This window comes from Myotis brandtii, unplaced genomic scaffold (genome assembly GCF_000412655.1).
Source record: "Myotis brandtii unplaced genomic scaffold, ASM41265v1 scaffold520, whole genome shotgun sequence".
NCBI lineage: Eukaryota > Metazoa > Chordata > Mammalia > Chiroptera > Vespertilionidae > Myotis > Myotis brandtii.
This window is the reverse complement of record NW_005369827.1, coordinates 561,221-577,414: the sequence shown is the minus strand read 5'-3', so window position 1 is coordinate 577,414 and position 16,194 is coordinate 561,221. Positions and strand designations below refer to the sequence as shown.

The 16,194-nt window shown below is 37.7% G+C and overlaps 1 protein-coding gene across 1 annotated transcript in view; it reads right to left on the bottom strand.

Moving 5' to 3' along the window:
* The window catches only part of KLHL5 (kelch-like family member 5), a 55,284-nt gene that overhangs the window by 24,189 nt on the left and 14,901 nt on the right, over positions 1 to 16,194 (bottom strand). Inside the window, exons 2-5 of the mRNA XM_005877440.2 lie at positions 15,182 to 15,364; positions 11,151 to 11,287; positions 10,426 to 10,622; positions 4,424 to 4,636 (exon numbers count right to left, since the gene is read on the bottom strand). Coding sequence (XP_005877502.1) covers positions 4,424 to 4,636; positions 10,426 to 10,622; positions 11,151 to 11,287; positions 15,182 to 15,364 — 730 coding nt within the window. The remainder of the gene's footprint in view (positions 1 to 4,423; positions 4,637 to 10,425; positions 10,623 to 11,150; positions 11,288 to 15,181; positions 15,365 to 16,194) is intronic.

Below are 16,194 nucleotides of genomic sequence, written 5' to 3'. Positions count from 1 at the left end.
TGAGGCGGGGAACGTTGGAGTCTGCAGCAAGCAAGCCTCGTGCTCGCTTCAGTGCCTGGCTGCCGGCCGCCATCTTGGCTGACAGTTAATTTGCATATACTCACTGATTAGCCAATGAAAAGGGTAGCGGTCGTACGCTAATTACCATGTTTCTCTTTTATTAGTGTAGATAATATTAGTCAAGTAGAAAACCGAATAAAACTACAATGCAGAAGTGATTCTGCAATCACTTTGTGATTTTGATCATATGGTTTTACTTTTTTGGTTTGTTACTTAATTTAGGTGTTAGACTAAATGATCTCAAAGTGCCTTTCAAGTCTAAGATCTTAAGACTATGATTATCAGCAGTATCCTGGATAACAGAAAATCTGAAGGTCTCTTAGGGTCATGCAAAATAGTACCATAAATACTTGAAACAGCTGGACTGAAGTAAATTGTCAGGCTACTTAATTGTCCAGATTATATTTAAAATCTAATTTTTTAGGTTATATATTCTCTCATCTAAAAAGGATAAGAAAAAAAATTCTGCTAGGTATCAGTAAAATATAACTCTCTTCTTTAAATCTGATTTTGAGAGAAGTATTTTATGATGTTATTCTTCCTGAATTGTCAGAAATACATGCACTTCACTCATATGAACACATACAACGTTCTCTCTGAAGAGGAAGGTCTTTCTTATCAAGCAACAGCACTGGTTTTTGCCTCTGTGAGGTAGAAAGCAAACAGCAACTTTTGTTCACATCAGCTAGAAATAATACAGAATCCTCAAGATAAATACAAACAGGACAAAATTTATGGCACTTTAAACAACAATAAAAAGTTGAGCAGTAACAGCTCATTCTTGCTCTACTTTCAAGGCCCTTTTCTCTATTCAAGGCCTCAAAATGCACAGCAAAGTATGCAGAGGAAATTTCTGTATATCCCAGTCAAAATTGTAGAAAAGGGAAAACTTTGCATGTAAATATGTTATGACTAAATTGCCTTGAATACACCAACTAGATATCTCTCAATTGTAAAGTAGTGATAATAATCGTACCATTATTATTAGTTTAACTTTACTGAATTTATTGGGGTGAGACTGGTTAATGAAATTATATAGATTTCAGGTGTACAGTTCTATAATACATCATCTGTATATTGTGTTGTGTGTTCACCACTCCAAGTTGAGTCTCCTTCTATCACCATTTATCCATTTATTCCCCTTTTACCCTCTTCAACATCCCCCCACCTTACTTTCCCCTCTGGTAAGCACAATATTGTCTGTGTCTATGAGTTTTTGTTTGTTTTTTTGTTTAATCCCTTCACCTTTTTCACCTAGCCCCCCAATCACCCTCCCCTCTGACAGCTATCAGTCTGTTTTCTGTATCTATGAGTCTGTTTCTATTTTGTTTGTTTTGTTCATTAGAGTCTACATAGTGAAATCATATGGTGTTTGTCTTTATGGCTTATTTCACTTAGCATAATACTTTCCAGGTCCATCCATGCTGTTGCAAAAGGGAAAATTTCCTCCTTTTCTACAGCCAAGTAGTACTCTATTGTGTAAATGTACCACAGCTTTTTTTATCCACTTATCTATTAATGGGCACTTGGGCTGTTTCTGGATCTTGGCTACTGTAATTAATGCTGAAATGAACATAGGGGTGCATATATTCTTTTGAAATAGATATGCTTCCAGTTTCTTCAGATATATTCCTAGAAGTGGAATTGCTGGGTCATAAGACAGTTCCATTTTTAACTTTCTGAGGAATCTCCGTACTATTTTCCACAATGGCTGCACCTATCTGCATTTCAACCAACAGTGCATGAGGGTTCCCTCTTCTTCCCATCCTTGCCAGCATTGTTTGTTGCTTTATTGATGACTAGAGGCTCAATGCACAACGTTCGTGCACTTGGGGAGTCCCTCAGCCCAGTCTGCGCCCTCTCACAGTCTGGGAGCCCTCGGGGGACGTACAACTGCGGGCTTAGGCCCGCTCCCCTTGGACATCCTGAGTGCTGCCACGGAGGCGGGGAGGCTCCCACCACCGCTACTGCGCTTGCCAGCCGTGAGCCTGACTTCTGGCTGAGCAGCACTCCCCCTATGGGAGCACACTGACCACCAGGGGGCAGCTCCCGCGTTGAGCAGGATCGGGCTGAAACCAGCTGTCCAACATCCTCTGAGGGGTCATGGATTGCAAGAGGGTGCAGGCCAGGCCAAGGGACTCCACTGGTGCACAACTGGGGCCGGAAAGGGATGCAGGAGGTTGGCCAGCCATGGAAGGACCACGGGAGGGCTCCAGGGCATGTCCGGCCCATCTCGTTCAGTCCTGATCCCCAGAGCCCAGCAGCAAGCTAACCTACAGGTTGGAGCGTCTGCCCCCTGGTGGTCAGTGCATATCATAGCGAGCGGTTGAGTGGCTTTAGCATATCATTAGCATATTACGCTTTGATTGGTTGAATGGACAATGGAACACTTAGCATATTAGGCTTTTATTATATAGGGTAGCCATTCTGACAGGTGTGAGGTGGTATTTCATTGTGGTTTTAATTTGCATTTCTCTAATGATTAGTGATGTTTAACATCTTTTCATATGTCCATTGGTCATCTGTATGTCCTCTTTGGAGAAGTGTACATTCAGGTCCTTTGCCATTTTTAATTGGATCATTTGTTTTTTGGTGTTGAGTTGTGTAAGTTCTTTATAAATTTTGGATATTAAACCCTTATAAGATGTTTCATTGGAAATATGTTCTCCTATTCAGTGGGATAACTTTTCATTTTTTTTGATAGTTTTCTTTGTTGTACAAAAACTTTTTAGCCTGACGTAGTCCCATTTATTTTTTATTTTGTTTTCCTTGCCTGAAGAGATATATCAGAAAAAAATACTGCTATGAGAAATGTCCAAGCTTTTACAGCCTATGTTTTCTTCAAGGATTTGTATAGTTTTGAGTCTCATATTTAAGTTTTTAATCCATTTTGAGTTTAGTCCTGTGTATGGTGTAAGAAGGTGGTATAATTTCATTTTTTTGCATGTATCTGTCCAATTTTCCCAGCACCATTTATTGAAGAGACTGTCTTTATCCCATTGTATATTCTTGCTTCTGTCGAATATAAAGGCATGGGTTTATTTCTGGGCTCTCTATTCTGCTCCATTGACCAATATGTCTACCTAATATCTGGTACCATTTGCCATTAACATCTTGATGTGGCTTCTTTTGTAAATCCTTGGTTATAAAACTTCTAACCAGCTAGTCTTCAGTTGGTTATTCAGGCTGATTGTTCTGTATTTTAGTTGTAATTCCAGTCTGTCCTGGGAGGAGGTGAGTGTAACAGCCACCTAGTCCGCTGCCATCTTGGATCTCTCCGTACCACTATTTATAGCACAGTTTATTTCACAGAGCACAGATCATTATTTCTGATCCTCAGAATAATCCTGTGAGATGGTCAGAGAGGATATTATCTCCACTTGACAGATGAAGAAACTGAGGTGTGTGAATATGTTAGGTCACAGGGTTTTAGAATCTCAGAGCTGAAACTATTATCATATCTCATTAATTTATGTATCATCAAAATCCAGCATTTAGTGAATAGTTAACTGTGGCAAGTGAAATAATATAACTTTTCTGGTTCTTAGGATCTAGTGTTCCTTTTATTAGCAGCTTTACTAATTCTTCAATTTCTAGGATAGGTTTGTAGCTGAGTCAAATAAAATTACTAACCTCAAAGCAACAATGTTACTTAATTGATGCAATTGGGTTATTTAATTGACAGAGCCAGATCTGCTGGGTTAAACATAAACAGAAATTTTTTTTAGCTCACTATCTTTTCACTTAAACACTTAATAGAAGCCTGGCCTCCGTGGGTCAGTGGTTGAGCATCGACCCAGGAACTAGGAGGTCATGGGTTGATTACCTGAGGTCAGGGCATATGCACGGGTTGTGGGCTTGATCCCCAGTGTGGGCGTGCAGGAGGCAGCAGATGGATGATTCTTTTTTTTTTTTAAATATATTTTATTGATTTTTTACAGAGAGGAAGGGAGTGGGATAGAGAGTTAGAAACATCGATGAGAGAAAAACATCAATCAGCTGCCTCCTGCACACCCCCACTGGGTATGTGCCTGCAACCAAGGTACATGCCCTTGACCGGAATCAAACCTGGGACCCTTCAGTCCGCAGACTGACGCTCTATCCACTGAGCCAAACTGGTCAGGGCGGATGATTCTTTCTCGTTGATGTTTCTATCTCTCCCTCTCCCTTCCTCTCTGAAATCAATAAAAAATATTTTTTAAAAAACCCCACTTAATAGGAATATACGTAAAATAACCCTATGGGATAGAATAGTAAGAAAAAAACCTAGACACAAGTATATATTAATGTAATTAGCATAAAGTGAATACTCAAATTTTGTTGAAATTATGACATTGTTTTTAAATAATCAAAAATTGTTTACCTGTGGTGCAAGAAGAGGTAGCCTAATATAAGCCAGGAGTTTACTGAGATCTTTCCGTCTCTGTTCCAAGTCATGACGGACCCAAGTAAGAAGTGCATTCAATATCGTCTCCTCATTAGGAATGTTCATGTCATCACTGGCCAAGAGCTTTGCAATTTCATTGGCTGGTAATAATACAAATTCTTGGTTTCGAATTACTTCCATGAAATGTTCCTAGAGAGAAAATAAGTATCATATAAACAAAACTTTTTTCTTCTTTTTCCTGTGCAATACTGGTTTTATTTGATGCCAAAATAGTTTATAATTTAGACCTTCCTTACAATTTATTACTGCTTGCTAGGAAAGAAACATAGTAGGAAAAAAAAAAACAATTTAAACTACAATCATATTGTTAAACTTTTAATTTCTATATTAAGTAGAATTAAAGTGTTGGATCATTTATTACATTTTAAAAATGGATGTGGGACCTTCAGGTATTGCTTAGTTCAAGTTAGGGAATAATTTTGGCATGTCTTTCAAAGGAAGATAAAAGAATTTAGACATGAGATGTAAGATAGGCTAATATTAAAATTTAGTTTAGAATTGTGGTTGCCATAGAATTTGGCCAACAGTGGAGCCAAATATTGGGTGAGCTGTGAAGCTATTTCTCTTACCCAGAAATGGTTTCCAGGCTGGCTAGATTTCCCTGGGCCGCAGAAGTCTTCTCAGACTGCCTGGGGAAGAGTATGTGTCCTTAGGACTATCCTAAAACCACACCGGCCTTTAAGAGTGTTTTAATGTTATTTATAAGACCACCCAGGACTTTAAGTCTAGTTTGAAAACTTTAATCTCCTCTAATCTGACTTACGTACAAAGTTCTATTGGTCTATAAGAAAAAGCCAAAGTACAAGAATGTACTAGGACTCCGGGACCTTATACTAAAGATGACTCAGCCCTGGCCACATACTAGAATCAGGCTCTTTTTAATTTGAAATGGGCAATAGGAATGCCCTTAGATGTGAAAGAATGACTTTTATTAGGCTATTGTACTAAGCAATCTGAAGAGAAGGGAATTGTACTCTCTGGTATACAAGCTTACAAGTCTTAGCGCATGGATTGATTATATAGTTGTAATTTAAATGCAAATGCTAGACATATGGTCTCTTTATGTTTTTCTTACACTTCCTAACGTGCTATGACTGTCTCAGCACACAGAATTTTAGTAAAATAGCTAAGGCTGTTTAAATTAGAGCTACAGATAAGGACTATCAATAATTATCTCCTAAATTAAAATGAGAATTATATTTTCCATATAGCATGCAATAATCCTAGTTAGGTACTGATCTAAAATATATCTAGGGTTAACATTCTTTTCTATAAAAATTTTTCAGAGGAAAACCATACATGAATAGTTAACTAAATTCAATTGCTTCAATTCATCATGATTTGTTAAAGATGCCACAGTGAATCTATTTTAAATGACTGGTTATCATTTTCAGAAATATATTTTAATAAAACCTCAGTTCTGGAATGGCTTCAAGCAAACTGTTCTGTGCCATTGTATACTGACATTATAAAATGATTTGGTAACATACAGCAAGAACTATAAAAATGTTGAAGTTCTCAACCCAATTATGTCACTAGTAGTTTAATCCTTACTAAATAATTCACGAGAGAAGGAAATTGATGCTTCTCTAATGATGCTTATCTGTATTGTCCTATACTTGAGGCCCGGTGCACGAAATTCGTGCACTGGGGGTGGGATGGGGGTGATCCCTCAGCCTGGCCTGCACTCTCTTGCAGTCTGGGACCCTCAGGGGATGTCCCTTTCACAATCTGGGATCCCTCGCTCCTTACCACCGGCCTGCTCGCTCCTTACCACTCGGCTCACTGCTCCTTAGGGCTGCTGCGGAGGTGGGAGAGGCTCTCGCCACCACTGCTGCGCTTGCCAGCCGTGAGCCTGGCTTCTGGCTGAGTGGCCGCTCCCCCTGTGTGAGCCCACTGACCACTGGGGGCAGCTCCTGCATTGAGCATTTGCCCCTGGTGGTCAGTGCGCATCATACTGACTGGTCGTTCTACCATAATGGTTGCTTAGGCTTTTTATTATTCTATATAATAAAAGGCTAACATGCAAATCGACTGAACAGCAGAACGACCGGTCGATATGATGTGCATTGACCACCAGGGGACAGACGCTCAATGCAGGAGCTGCCCCCTGGTGGTCAGTGTGCTCCCACAGGGGGAGCGGCTGCTCAGTTAGAAGCCAGGCTCACGGCTGGTGAGCACAATGGCCCACCTCCACGGCAGTACTAAGGAGCAGCGAGCTAAGTGGTAAGGAGCAGCGAGCGGTAAGGAGCGAGGGGTCCTGGGCTACGAGAGGGATGTCCAACTACTGGCTTAGGCCCACTCCCTAAGCCATCAGTTGGACATCCCCCAAGGGCTCCCAGACTGCGAGAGGGTACAGGCCGGGCTGAGGGACCCTTCCGAGTGCATGAATTTTGTGCACAGGGCCTCTAGTTATTTATAAAAGTAAAACTTAGCAAATAGTTTAGATGTCCAGCTATAGGGGTTATAACTCAATGGACTATTAAGTAGGCATTAAAAATTTCAAGGACAAAGATCATATAGATATATAAAAAGTTGTTTATTCTAAAATATTAGATGAGATTCTGAAGAAATCAAATACATTTCTAATTGCTCAAAGGTATAGTGTATGGTATAGTCAACATTTATACAACACTGATGTAACTACTGCCATACTTTCACATGGTATTAACCATTTGTACACCATAAGCATCTATGCAAGTGGCTTACCTTTTTTAATTAAATTCAAAATATCGTGGCAGTTAACTGGTTAATTGCATTTCATCAATGATAAAAACCTATTATATAAGTATTATTTTTTTAAAAAATCTTTAAATATATTTTTTATTTATTGGTTTCAAAGAGGAAGGGGGAGGGAGAGAGAGATAGAAACATCAATGATGAGAGAGAATCATTGATCGGCTGACTCCTGCATGCCCCACATTGGGGATCAAGCTCGCAACCCAGGCATGTGCCTTGACCAGGAATAGAACCATGACCTCCTGGTTCATAAGTCGATGCTCAACCACAGAGGCACACCAGCTGGGCTAAATATTCTTTTCTTTAAAAAAAAATGTTTTTATTGATTTTAGAGAGGAAGGGAGAGGGAGAGTGAGATAGAAACATCGATGAGAGAGAAACATCATCGATCGTGGCTGCCTCCTACACACCTCATACTGGGGATTGAGCCTGCAATCCAGGCATGTGCCCTTGACTGGAATTGAACCCGGGACCTTTCAGTCCACCGGCCAATGCTCTACCCACTGAGCCAAACCAGCTAGGGATAAATATTCTTTTGATTATTTGTTGATATATTTCAGAACATGTCCATTCCATTTTAGTATAACTTGTACTTAGCGAAAATTTAATTTTTAAAAACTTATAGAAATACTATTAAACAAAGTACTTTTCAAAAGTATTTGGTTTTGAAGCAGGTATTTTAGCAGAATTCCATGGTTTTATAGGTTTTCTAGATCACAAAACAAAATTTTAAGTTTTAAAATGAAATGCTTATATTTATTTTATAAATCCATAATGACATTAGAATTTTGTAATGACATAACCAGTCTTATACTTTTTTTGTAGAGGTTTAATGACTTGTTCCGGGTCAAGTGCAGTGGCAGTCAGAACAAGAACAAAAGTTTCCAGATTTTAGGGTTACAGGAAGGAACTCCTCATCCTTCCCTACTTGTATTCATTCAGGATCAGGGAACATCCAAAGTACATGCACCATTTATTGACTGTGCCAACTGAATTCACAATGTGGCATTACACTTCCTTCATATTTTGAATCCATTTTATGATACAAACAGCTATCATACTACCTAACACTTGCTAGCATTATGCGCCTTTCCCCTTTGGGATAGTTTTTAAGTAAATGAAATTACTGAGGGATTTATTTAAATTAAAGATTGAATTTTGTTATACACTTTCATTCAGTTCCCATAGCAACAATTCAAATCACACAATCTGCCTCTAAATTACTTATTGTTATTAGAATTCAATTTCATGTCTCTGTTGCAACTGAATAATGTCAAATAATGGCTTGAAAGGAAAAAAAAAAAACCCTACCCCAACTTCTTGGCTATGAGAAGAGCTTTAAGAACATTGAGCTAATTTGAATTTAATTTATGTCTAAGTCTTAAAAAAGCAGCAATTGTGCCTCTACTGTAAACAACAGGAGTGACCTAAATATTTCTTGTGAATAAAACTCCTTCCTAGGAAAGACATCTTACTTAAATTATGACTTGATTATAAAGGTTTAAAAATCCAGCTTTATTTTATTTATATTCATGTTATTCCAAAAAGTATTTGACCTTGAAATGAGAACTATGCAAGGTTAAAATGAGAACTCTACAAGGAAGAATAAAGATGGAAGGGGGTTAAATCTTCTGAAAGGACTTATTTTAAGATGTTAACCTAACACCATGCTAGGTCTGTATAGTATTGCCCTGTTGCACAATCTCTTATTTTTTCACTTGAAGCACTTTGACCATTATAAACAAGAACATTTCTGAAAAGTAATTATACCACAGGGAGAAAAACGAATCACAAAGGTTGTGCTTTTGTATGAGTGCTTTTTGTCCACTCACATAAATCCCTTCCGTGTTGAAGAGTAAATCTATATAATGTGGCGACAATTATGATGACGTCATTTATTGACTGGGTATACTCTGTGTCAATCACCATTTTAAGTGCTAAACTTCTAGTAACTCATTTAATCCTCACATTAAGCTTATGAAGTAGATAGAATTAATCTTCCTGATAGTTGTAAATATTCGGTCTTATAATTTTTCCAGATCTCTATTTTTCTAGTGAATGATTCCTAAAGTACTTGTCAATCGCCTGACAAAACAACTCAACAGAAGGATGGGGGGTGAGGGACAGTGTAGAGAAAAACATTTAAAGGTTGAAAAAATTAGTAATATGGATAACTGTATTTGTTATGTAAATGCTCACATTTTCTCTTCCCTTAGAAGCTGTATTGCCTTAAATGAAGCACTTAAAGCCAGAGTCTTCAATCATTGCACAAGAGTAAAGACCCAAGTGTGGACAGATGGCCATTCCTTAAAAATCCACAACCCTCCCTTCCCTAAATCCCTCTACAATGAAGACCAGGGAGTTGTTGGTCCTAACAATATGCCCTCAACATGCCCTTATTTTCTTGCTGTCCTAAATTAAGCTGTACTCATTATCCTCTAGGCCAGGGGTCCTCAAACTACAGCCCGCAGGCGAGACGCAAATACAAATATTTTATTTGTTCCCGTTTTGTTTTTTTACTTCAAAATAAGATATGTGCAGTGTGCATAGGAATTTTTTCATAGTTTTTTTTTAAAACTATAGTCCGGCCCTCCAATGGTCTGAGGGACAGTGAACTGGCCCCCTGTTTAAAAAGTTTGAGGACCCCTGCTCCAGGCTTCTGAATCAGATTTTGAGCATATAATTTGATACAATTAATAACAACATATTTCTATATAACTAAGAACACTTCTTACTTATAATGAGGTTGATCCATGATAAAAAACCTCCCCTTCAGTCTCCTATATTCTGTACTAGGACTGCACCAATGCACTATCATCACTATCACCAACTTCCATCAGTGAATATGTAGACAATTGTGAAATTCATGCAAGTAAAATGTTTGCTGGAAATGTTGCTTTAAAAACAACAGATGTGAAAATCTTGATTGGAACAGTCCTAGGCCACTGTTCTGCTTTTTAGTGACTGTGAAAACTTAAGGCTTGACTCATGTATCCAGGAGAAATATTCCTTGGTGTTTTTCCTTATAACCCAATGAAAATATAACAGATTAGACAGTGAACCTGAGCCTGAAAACATGTGGCAGAGCCATGGGAAAACAGCAACATGTAGCTAAGCCTGCAACAATAAAGAATAAGACAAAGAGCATATGCTTTCCTGCTTTTCAAAAAAACACATACCATAGTATAATTGTGAGCCACTTTATGCAAATCTGTACAACCTTGGGCATCAGCAAAAGAACGGATTCCAAGACAGTTGGATGGGTGAAGCTGTTTCATTAAAAACTTACAGCATGCTTCCACAACCTGTGAAAGCTGAAGAAGGCAAGCTGTAGATAACAGGCACTCAATATTATCTTCTTTTAATTCAAGGCGACCTTAATGATAAAGAGAAATTCCATTAACTACGGAATTATATTAACTTCAGTTTATAAACTAATTGGTGTTAAGAATAATAATTCTAAATAAGAACTCATTACATGCATTTCAGACCTAGATGATTTAAGACATTCAGAAAGAAAAAAAGAGTGCTAACTATAAAATAATTTTTGCCCTTTGTGACTTCTGCTAAAATAAACAAATAGTAACTCATTTTTAAGACTTTTAAAAGGATGATTTAATTAGTAACATATCTATTATATAACTCAAATTTTAAATGCAATATTCTAAACATACAGAATTGATCTAATTATTATATTAACACCATAAAATGAATGATAAAAATATCATTCAAAAGCTTAATTATGATAACCGCTTTAAAGGTTCTATATACAGGTTTTAACTTAAACAGGTATCACCAAGGGTGGTGATTATAATAGAAGAATTAACTGTTAGCTGTGGCTAAAAGCAGAAATCTGAAGTCTAATAAGATAACATAAATCTAAGAGGTTTTAAATTTATATTACCTGTATATGCATACTGAATCAGGGACCATAGTGAATTCGGTTCTACACCTTCCATTTTTATTTCTTCTTGTCTTGCTTCCCTGACATCATTAGTAAACATGGCAGCAAAATAATCTGAGACAGAGGAGAGCACCAATCTGAGGACATATTAGAAGAAAAAAAATCAATGATCATATTAAAGTTGATGCTCATTAATAAATGCTATTTCTACACAGTTCTATATTTGTAAAATAATTTATGTTGTGAACTGAGACAAATATTTTTTCCCCAAGAAAGTACACTGCATGCTGAGAATCACATGAAATAAACTCTAAGTGGGATGAAAATAAATAAATACTACCTCTCTCTCTCTCTCTCTCACTTTGTTACCCATAGAAATTGCATGGTACTGGGGAATGCATTTTATTTGCTTTATGCTCAGTTCCCTAGTTCCTTCCTTTGAATAATAAATTATCATTACTGAAAATTTTCTGCTGAGGTAATGATTTACTCTTTCACTCCTTAAATATTGATTTATAACATCTAGAAAAAAAAAGCTACAAGGCCACAGCATTAAATTGACTATATATTAAAAAGGGGATGAAATATAAAGGTTGATTTCTGTTTATCACCTGTTTTTTTATTTAATCATACTAGTAGTGAATATATGGAAGACATTTGAGAATGGTTTTAGCAAGTTATTTTTAACTTTCATGATATTTTAAATTATTATGATATTGTTATAAAGTTATAATATTTTTGTTTCAACACTACAAACTATAATATTTTGTCATAATAATAATTATTCTACATTAGCTATGCCTCTGTCCAGACTTTTCAATAGTCACATATAAGCAAAATGGGATATATATATATTTTATATATACACACACACAAACACACTAGAGGCCCGGTGCAGGAATTTCTGCACAGGTGGGGTCCCTCGGCCTGGCTGGTGATGGGGGCTTGTCTTGCCCAATCCCGATCGGGGCTGATGGGGACTGGCCGGGGAGGGGCTGCGGGAGGGCTCCAGGGCGTCCAGCCCTCTTGCTCTGTCCCGATCGGCCGGATCCCAGCAGCAAGCTAACCCACTGGTTGGAGCGTCTGCCCCCTGGTGGTCAGTGCGCATAATATCTGACAGTATTCTTGGACCTTATTAAATTATTATACAATTCTGGTCAAGCAATTAGACACTTAGCATATTATGCTTTTACTAGAGGCCTGGTGCATGAATTCGTGCACAGAAGGGTCCCTAGGCCTGGCCAGCTGGGGCCTTCCTTTGTTCCGTGCCGCCCCCTGGTGGTCAGCGTATGTCATAGTGAGTGATCAAACTCCCGAGGGGACACTTTTCATATTAGTCTTTTATATATATAGATTATATAGGATTTTAAACATGCATTTTCATTTGATAATATGTTTTGAAGATATTTCCATATCAGTACATTTATATAGATTTACTTTATTCATTTTTTTAAAAAAACACAGAGATTATGATACAATAATAGTTGAAACTGCCTTGGTGTTTCTAATTCCATTCTCCTCCCTTCCCAAGAGTGGGTTGCTGAGTCTTAATGTTTGCCAAATTGCTCTAGAAAGTGCTGTGCCAATGTAGACCCCTACCAGAATTGTATAATAATTTAATAAGGTCCAAGAATACTGTCAGAGATTTAAAAATTTTGGCTATCTGTAAGGTATTAAATGGTATCTCATTGTTGTTTAATTCACCTGATTGCTAGTGAGGTTGAAGATCTTTTTAACTGTTTATTGGCCATTCGGTTTTCTTCTTTTGAGAACTGCTTATTCATTCATTTATCCCCCAAACAAATGCTTATGCATGCCTAGTAAGTAATGGGCACTATCTAGATACTTGAAATATTACCAGTGCAAAAAATAGAGAAGAGATGCCTTCTCCCACCGAGTCTTACATTCTAGAGAGAAGGGAGACAAACTGATAAACAGCAGAAATAAACTCTATAGTACATTTAAAAGTGCTAAGTGCCCTGGGGGAAAAAGTCAGGTAAAGGAATATGGGGAGTGGGAGGTGGGTTAAAATAGATGGTCTCATTGGAAAGAGACAATTGGGCAAATAATTGAAGGAGATGCAGGAATTAGTCATTCAGGGATCTGGGAGGAGCATTCGGGCAGAAGAGCAGCCAATGCAAAAATCCAAAAGCCAGAGCAGCATGCATGGCACATACAAGGAACAATAAGGGGGTCCATGTGGCTCGGAGTGAGCAAGGAGAGCACTAGGACAGAACATCACAGAGGTAATGCCAGGCTGGATCACACAGCCGCTGTGAGCACACTCAGTGACATGAGGAGCCACTGAAAAGTTTGATCAGAGGAATGATGGAATCTGAGTTCTATTTTTAAAGGATCACTCGAGTAGCTGTGTAGAAAACAGAATGTAGGGGAAAGGAATCAAAGGAAGGAGACTGGTTAGGAGTTTCCTGCCTTGGTAACCTAGTGACATGGTGATGGCTTACATAATATGCATGACAGGTAAGGTAATGAGTTCTGCTTTGGAAATACAGAATTTTAGATGCCTTTATAAAATTCAAGTTAAAATATGCTAATAAACTGATACCTATAATGTGGACTTTTTGTCACCATATGTAGTAGCATCTCATGCTAATTAAGTCACTGAAAACTATAAAACCAAGGCCATTCTTCCTGATTTTACTTCCACTTTGAAGAGTTTAACAAAACTTTTGGGACAGAGTGTTAATTAATTTTGAAAGGCATAAAAAAGCCTTTGGGATCATAATAGTGATTAACACTGAATAATGAGATATGGAATTATCAGAAGAAAAATGAGTTGTTTTTTTATTAAATAGCTCTTTTTTCTTTTTCTTATGTCAAGAAATAATACTTCATTTCTGTTAAAACCTTTTGTTCCCTAGCACCAATGATTTTCATATTTCTTGGCGATTAGCAAACAAAAGTTGGGATAACTGCAGTTATTTAAAAATTCTTAACAGTTTTTTCCATTCTATTTGATCAGCTTTTTTTGCTTCTGAATACCCACAGGTCTAATTCCCATTGAATTTACTTAAAGTTATTTAATACATAGAATTAGGTAGGGTGAAAGCTGCTTATAATAACTGAAATCTATGCCAAACAATACTGACTGATCTGAGGCTACTGTGTTTTGTTTTTGTGCTTCTACAGAGGGAAAGTGACCCTTTGGGGTCATTTGATGTATAATAATTTCATATGCACAGAAATTCCATGAAATAAACCCCTTCCCCCAAACATTCTATCCTAACAGTCAACTGGAATTAGTTACCACAACATGATACTGTTATAATAACTTGGTTATTAAATAACAGGAAAGGAATTAAGGGAAGATAAATAATAAAGGCATGCCATTTATATAACCTTGCTAGGAAGCTACAATTAACATTCTCCAAGTCTGTTCCCCACAGATCGCTGGGGGAAGGGACTGGACAATAGATGCTTGCCCAGTAAGGTCTGGGTGCTGTGGGAGATGTTTACCTGTCAGTCACACCTGGGAACAAGTCAGTGGCCAGAATAGGTGCGGCCACTGCAAGGGTGTGAAACCTGAATATTTAAACTCCGGGACAAAGGAACCTCCCTCTTGCCTCTCTCTCCTGCTGCTCTGGGCTGATTCCTGTTGCAGGGCGCCCAGGTCCTCTGCATTTGACAACATGGCCCAGAGCCACGTGGGCTCCGTAAATCTATAATGGATTAATAGACTTTAACTTGCCTGATGTTACCTGACCCAGCTCCACCATGGAATGGACACTCTGGACACTGGCCCTGCTTTTGGCTCTGCTGGAGCCCCAGCTGCACCTTTTTCAGGACAGGGTTAAGGGGCAGGGGACTTTGCAACCCGAGAAATATAATTCCATGCCAATAAAAACCATTCATTCTCCTGTGGGGGCCTATGGAAATGCTTGTTCCAGTGGTACCCCAAGAACCCCACTAGTGTCAGGGAAACTGAACCCACTGATTTCTCCTGCAACAAACATACATAACTAAATCATCAAGAAAATTTTCACACACACAGAAATTTAAGAAACAGTTACCTATGAGCTGGAATTCTGCGATCACCAGCAACTAGAATTACATCACATAACTGTTTATGTCTCAAATAGTTTTCCATCTTTTTAAATGTTTGCTCAGCATGATTAAGGGCTTGGAAAAATTCATCTGATGAACATGGCTCCATAGTATGGCAGGATGATAATGTCTGACTACTATTAGAAGTCCTGAAAAGAAAGAGAACACACATTTTGAAATATCACTATTACATTAAAAAGATGTTTTCTAGCGAGTCCCTTTAAAACCTTCAAATGTAATAGAAGTAATTGATGCTACCAGTCAATATTAATGTATAATCATTCATTTTTGTCTTTTAAAATCATATGTGTGTCTTTTAAGCATTGTGAGTGAATGTGACATCTGTTAGTTAACAGCTACACATATTCTTTGTAGTGTCTGTTTTTGAGGTCTCTTCTCTGGTCAACACAGCATCTCTGTTGAAAAAACACACAAGTGTTTTCATATTAATAGACATTCCTCCTAACATTATATGTAGGTGTAAGAGATCATTTTTTAAAGTAAGGAAGGCAAATATAAATTCAAGTCATTCTTTACTTAAAAAATGGGTTATGTTCAATAGCTCATTTATAAGATGTGTAAAATATGAACTTATCATAAAAAACCATGCTATAAATAATTTATTTGATTCTCTGTTCAGTCTTCAAAAGTTCAGATAAATTATAACTTATATTGCAGGTTAAAGGACTTTGATGGCCTAACTAAAAAATTATTTGAAATTTCCAAATTATAATTTGAAGAGTATGAGTTCTGTTTTCATATGATTTCTTGATGGCAAAAATTAAAATGACTAGGATTAAGAATCTATCCTATCTAATAATAGAGAAACATGGTAATTAACCATAACTTCGCTACCCTTCCCATTGGCTAATCAGCAGGATATGCAAATTAACTGCCAACAAAGATGGTGGCTGGCAGCCACGCAGCTGAAGCGAACATGAGGCTTGCTTGCTCCAGTGATGGAGGAAGCCAAGGTTCC